Source organism: Gobius niger, assembly GCF_951799975.1.
Source record: "Gobius niger genome assembly, contig: SCAFFOLD_155, whole genome shotgun sequence".
NCBI classification, from domain to species: domain Eukaryota; kingdom Metazoa; phylum Chordata; class Actinopteri; order Gobiiformes; family Gobiidae; genus Gobius; species Gobius niger.
In genome coordinates, this window is record NW_027639222.1 from 45,296 (window position 1) to 51,295 (window position 6,000).

The 6,000-nt window shown below is 48.3% G+C and overlaps 1 protein-coding gene across 1 annotated transcript in view; it reads left to right on the top strand.

Annotated features, from left to right (window-relative positions):
* The window catches only part of cdc27 (cell division cycle 27), a gene marked incomplete at its 3' end in the record, with an annotated part of 27,288 nt that extends 22,043 nt beyond the window's left edge, over positions 1-5,245 (top strand). Inside the window, exons 8-11 of the mRNA XM_079583192.1 lie at positions 1,677-1,773; positions 3,313-3,422; positions 3,495-3,588; positions 5,005-5,245. Of these exons, the coding sequence (XP_079439318.1) occupies positions 1,677-1,773; positions 3,313-3,422; positions 3,495-3,588; positions 5,005-5,245 (542 nt within the window). The remainder of the gene's footprint in view (positions 1-1,676; positions 1,774-3,312; positions 3,423-3,494; positions 3,589-5,004) is intronic.
* Positions 5,246-6,000: the final 755 nt, after the last annotated feature.

Sequence of the window (6,000 nt, forward strand, 5' to 3'; positions counted from 1 at the left end):
GCTATAGGGAAGTACATTATCCAGGCTAATGCTAACGGCTATAGGGAAGTACATTATCCAGGCTAATGCTAACGGCTATAGGGAAGTACATTATCTAGGCTAGTGCTAAAGGCTATAGGGAAGTACATTATCCAGGCTATTGCTAAAGGCTATAGGGAAGTACATTATCCAGGTTAATGCTAACGGCTATAGGGAAGTACATTAAACAGGCTAATGCTAACGGCTATAGGGAAGTACATTAAACAGGCTAATGCTAACGGCTATAGGGAAGTACATTATCCAGGCTAGTGCTAACGGCTATAGGGAAGTACATTATCCAGGCTAGTGCTAACGGCTATAGGGAAGTACATTATCCAGGCTAATGCTAACGGCTATAGGGAAGTACATTATCCAGGCTAATGCTAACGGCTATAGGGAAGTAAATTATCCAGGCTAATGCTAACGGCTATAGGGAAGTACATTATCCAGGCTAGTGCTAACGGCTATAGGGAAGTACATTATCCAGGCTAGTGCTAAAGGCTATAGGGAAGTACATTATCCAGGCTAATGCTAACGGCTATAGGGAAGTACATTATCCAGGCTAGTGCTAAAGGCTATAGGGAAGTACATCATCCAGGCTAGTGCTAACGGCTATAGGGAAGTACGTTAAACAGGCTAATGCTAACGACTATCTGGAAGTACATTAAACAGGCTAATGCTAACGACTATCTGGAAGTACATTAAACAGGCTAATGCTAACGGCTATAGGGAAGTACATCATCCAGGCTAGTGCTAATGGCTATAGGGAAGTACGTTAAACAGGCTAATGCTAACGACTATCTGGAAGTACATTAAACAGGCTAATGCTAACGGCTATAGGGAAGTACATTATCCAGGCTAGTGCTAAAGGCTATAGGGAAGTACATTATCAAGGCTAATGCTAACGGTTATAGGGAAGCACATTAAACAGGCTAATGCTAAAGGCTATAGGGAAGTACATTATCCAGGCTAATGCTAACGGCTATAGGGAAGTACGTTAAACAGGCTAATTTTAACGACTATAGGGAAGTACGTTAAACAGGCTAATGCTAAAGGCTATAGGGAAGTACATTATCCAGGCTAGTGCTAAAGGCTATAGGGAAGTACATTATCAAGGCTAATGCTAACGGCTATAGGGAAGTACATTAAACAGGCTAATGCTAACGGCTATAGGGAAGTACATTAAACAGGCTAATGCTAACGTCATTAAACAGGCTAATGCTAAAGGCTATAGGGAAATGCATAATCAGGCTAATGCTAACAGCTATAAGGAAATATATTATCCAGGCTAGTGCTAAAGGCTATAGCGAAATACATTAAACAGGCTAATGCTAACGGCTATAGGGAAGTACGTTAAACAGGCTAATGCTAACGGCTATAGGGAAGTACATTAAACAGGCTAATGCTAACAGCTATAAGGAAATATATTAAACAGGCTAATGCTAACGGCTATAGGGAAGTACGTTAAACAGGCTAGTGCTAACAGCTATAGGGAAATACATTAAACAGGCTAGTGCTAACAGCTATAGGGAAGTACGTTAAACAGGCTAATGCTACCAGCTACAGGCTAATGCTAACAGCTACAGGGAAGTAAACAGGCCCCTTTGGCCCTGCCCCTCAGTGATGTATTAACCGGAGTCAAATCTTTTTCTCTGAAGTTTCGGGATCCTGCCCCTGGAGCCCAGCCCTGGAGACCCCTCATATCTGCAGAATTTCAGCAGCGGCCTGGACGCCCCGCCAGGACCCAACAAGAAGGTACTGCCCCCCACTCCTGCCCTCACTCCTGCCCCCACCCCTCCTGCCCTCACTCCTGCCCTCACTACTGCCCTCACTCCTGCCCTCACTCCTGCCCCCACTCCTCCTGCCCTCACTCCTATCTTCACTCCTGCCCCCCACTCCTGCCCTCACTCCTGCCCTCACTCCTGCCCCCACTCCTCCTGCCCTCACTCCTGCCCTCACTCCTGCCCTCACTCCTGCCCTCACTCCTGCCCTCACTCCTGCCCCCCACTCCTGCCCCCCACTCCTGCCCCCCACTCCTGCCCCCACTCCTGCCCCCCACTCCTGCCCCCACTCCTGAAGGGAAGTACATTATCCAGGCTAATGCTAACGGCTATAGGGAAGTACATTATCCAGGCTAATGCTAACGGCTATAGGGAAGTACATTATCCAGGCTAATGCTAACGGCTATAGGGAAGTACATTATCCAGGCTAGTGCTAACGGCTATAGGGAAGTACATTATCCAGGCTAGTGCTAACGGCTATAGGGAAGTACATTATCCAGGCTAGTGCTAACGGCTATAGGGAAGTACATTATCCAGGCTAATGCTAACGGCTATAGGGAAGTACATTATCCAGGCTAATGCTAATGGCTATAGGGAAGTACATTATCCAGGCTAAGGCTAACGGCTATAGCGAAGTACGTTAAACAGGCTAATGCTAACGGCTATAGGGAAATACATTATCCAGGCTAATGCTAACGGCTATAGGGAAGTACATTTTCCAAGCTAATGCTAACGGCTATAGGGAAGTACATTATCCAGGCTAATGCTAACAGCTATAGGGAAGTACATTATCCAGGCTAATGCTAACGGCTATAGGGAAGTACATTATCCAGGCTAGTGCTAACGGCTATAGGGAAGTACATTATCCAGGCTAATGCTAACGGCTATAGGGAAGTACATTATCCAGGCTAATGCTAACGGCTATAGGGAAGTACATTATCCAGGCTAATGCTAACGGCTATAGGGAAGTACATTATCCAGGCTAGTGCTAACGGCTATAGGGAAGTACATTATCCAGGCTAGTGCTAACGGCTATAGGGAAATACATTATCCAGGCTAGTGCTAACGGCTATAGGGAAGTACATTATCCAGGCTAATGCTAACGGCTATAGGGAAGTACATTATCCAGGCTAATGCTAATGGCTATAGGGAAGTACATTATCCACTCACTCCTGCCCCCTCCCTGCTCACTCCTGCCCCCTCCCTGCTCACTCCTGCCCCCTCCCTGCTCACTCCTGCCCCCTGCTGCCCACTCCTGCCCCCTGCTGCTCACTCCTGCCCCCTGCTGCTCACTCCTGCCCCCTCCCTGCTCACTCCTGCCCCCTCCCTGCTCACTCCTGCCCCCTCCCTGCTCACTCCTGCCCCCTCCCTGCTCACTCCTGCCCCCTCCCTGCTCACTCCTGCCCCCTCCCTGCTCACTCCTGCCCCCTCCCTGCTCACTCCTGCCCCCTCCTGCCCCCTCCCTGCTCACTCCTGCCCCCTGCTGATCCTTAATGTCTCTCTCTGTCCTCAGACCGTGTCCAGGATCAGTCAGTCGAAGGTTTTCTCTCAGAGCGGAAACAGCCGAGAGGTTCTGCCCATCCCCTTCAACCAATCACAGCAGAGCGCCGCCCCACACACCAGGTAGCAGCCAATCACAGACGGGGCTGGGTGCCATGCCATAAGCTGTAACTGTAACCTCTGACCTCTCCACAGCGGGACGCCCCAGGTCCTCAGCCCCTCCGGCCCCCCCAACATCCAGCCCCGACGGAGCACCCGGCTGTTCACCAGCGCCTCCTCCACCGCAAAGGTGAGATCAGATCAAATCAAAATCAAATTCACTTTATTTATCCGTTAGGAACTTCATTTGCAGGAGAAGTGCCAGTACGGGCCCGATAAAAACAATACATCCACAGACATTCAACAACATACAGCAATAATAAAAAAAAAAAAAAAGAAAAAAAAAAAAAAGAAAAACAGTATAGTGGGCCTTCGATAGACCAAGGTCCACACAGTCATTTATTCAGCAGGCGGATGGAGGTCGGGAGGAAAGTGGAGGTCGCCCTCTTTGTCCCCAGAGGGAGGGACCTGAACCTGCGCCCTGACGGCACCAGGGCCATCAGTTTATGTGACTGACCTCTGGTGGACAAACTTTATCAATGTGGCTTCTCATGAACACAGGCTGTATCCGAATGTCCACACTATTCCCTATATAGTGACTATATAGTGCTTACGCCATTTTGTAGGGGTGTCCGAATGTCCAGAGAGAAAAAAGTAGTGCACTCGAAATTTCCCACAATGCATCTGGAAAAGTAGTGAGCATCGATGGTCACTAAACGGGTCAATATAGACCACAATGCATTGCGAGAGTCGGAGAAGAGCCTGACAGCCACAGGTGTTTGAACTAAACAACACGACTGAAGTAAATCAGCTGTTTCAGTCGTGTGTTGCGTATTTCTCATGAATAAACGACCAAAATATAACCGGTTACGGTGAAAAGATGCTAACGTTAGCTGCTAACCTTTAGCTTGAGCTGTTAAATGACCGACAGCTTCATGCTAACGTTAGCTGCTAACCTTTAGCTTGAGCTGTTAAATGACCGACAGCTTCATGCTAACGTTAGCTGCTAACCTTTAGCTTGAGCTGTTAAATGACCGACAGCTTCCTCTCGAATAATCCAAGCCATTCACGTAAAATCCATGTGAAGTAAAAGCGTATCTGTCTCGTATTTATCCATAAATATTCCACTGTCTCTGAGTCTGGCTGGTTTTTATCGCAGAATTACATTATTCCAGGAGTTTCGCGAACTTTTATCAGATGTAGTCGCTCAATCTGCTGGTGTTCGGACACCGGGCTCTGACCTACTGTCGGCGTCTCTGAGCTCACGCTGGGGTGACTTTTTTTTTGTTTTTTTGTTTTTTTGTGATGATGGTAACGCCTGTAAAAATGACAAAACAGTCATTCTCTTTCATAAAATAAACGTTTGTAACAATAAATAAATTCAGATAAAAAAAAAAAAAAACACATCTGCAGCCGCAGCGCCTGACGTCACGCAGCTCGGAGAAAGTCGTGGCTTGTGTCCGAATCGCCAACAGAATCGGTGACTATATAGTGACTATATAGTGCGGCCTATGTAGTGAATGAGGGGTTACGGGATAGTGTGGACATTCAGATACAGCCACTGAGTTGTTACACATCCTGACCTCTGACCTCTGACCTGCTGCAGGAAAACAGTAAGAAGCTGAAGATGAAGTTTCCCACGAAGATCCCGAACAGAAAAACCAAATGTAAAACAAAGTCCTCGTCCAACACCAACCTCAACGAGAGCCTGGACATCCTCCGCCTCGACCACCCCGGCCTGGGCCCCGACAAGCTGCACCCCCAGACCCGCGCCACCGCAGGTAAGCCCCGCCCCCAGACCCGCGCCACTGCAGGTGAGCCCCGCCCCCAGACCCGCGCCACTGCAGGTAAGCCCCGCCCCCAGACCCGCGCCACTGCAGGTGAGCCCCGCCCCCAGACCCGCGCCACTGCAGGTGAGCCCCGCCCCCAGACCCGCGCCACTGCAGGTAAGCCCCGCCCCCAGACCCGCGCCACTGCAGCCCACACTTTAGGTGAAAGTATTGATGTTTCCCGCAGTGGTGGAAGTGGAGATTTGTATCTGTTTTCCTCCCTTTACATCTTAGTTTTCATGTCAGATATAAAAATGATGTTTATTTGATGATGTTTTGTCTGCGAGGTGGGGGCGACCCGGATGTAGAAAGGCCGTCTTTCCCGCGGGTTTTCATTCATAAATATTGACAGATTTGACATCCACGTGTCCTGCTAAGGGGCCCCGTGATGACGCTTTCACCCAAATATGGTGTTTTTCCTCCTACGAGACGCTGGAGCGGAAAAGTGGAAGAACGGGCCGAGCATGCGCACTCGCTACAAAACTTCAGGGCTGGTTTTCTCTGAATGAGAGAAGCCGCACTCGGGCAGAGCCTGAGCCCTTATAGAAGCTCCCACAGACTCCACACTTTACAGGCTGAGACACAACAACATTCTGAAGGTTTTTTCAGAGGGATTTTTTAATATCTAATTCCTAGCCTGATTTATTCAGCTTTGAAACCAAAAAAACAGGCGGAATTTGAGTTTTTACAGATTTTTTCACTGATGATTAGTTTATTGAAAAACTAAACCAAATAACCAAAATCCCCTCTGAAAAAATCTTAGTTACTAATAT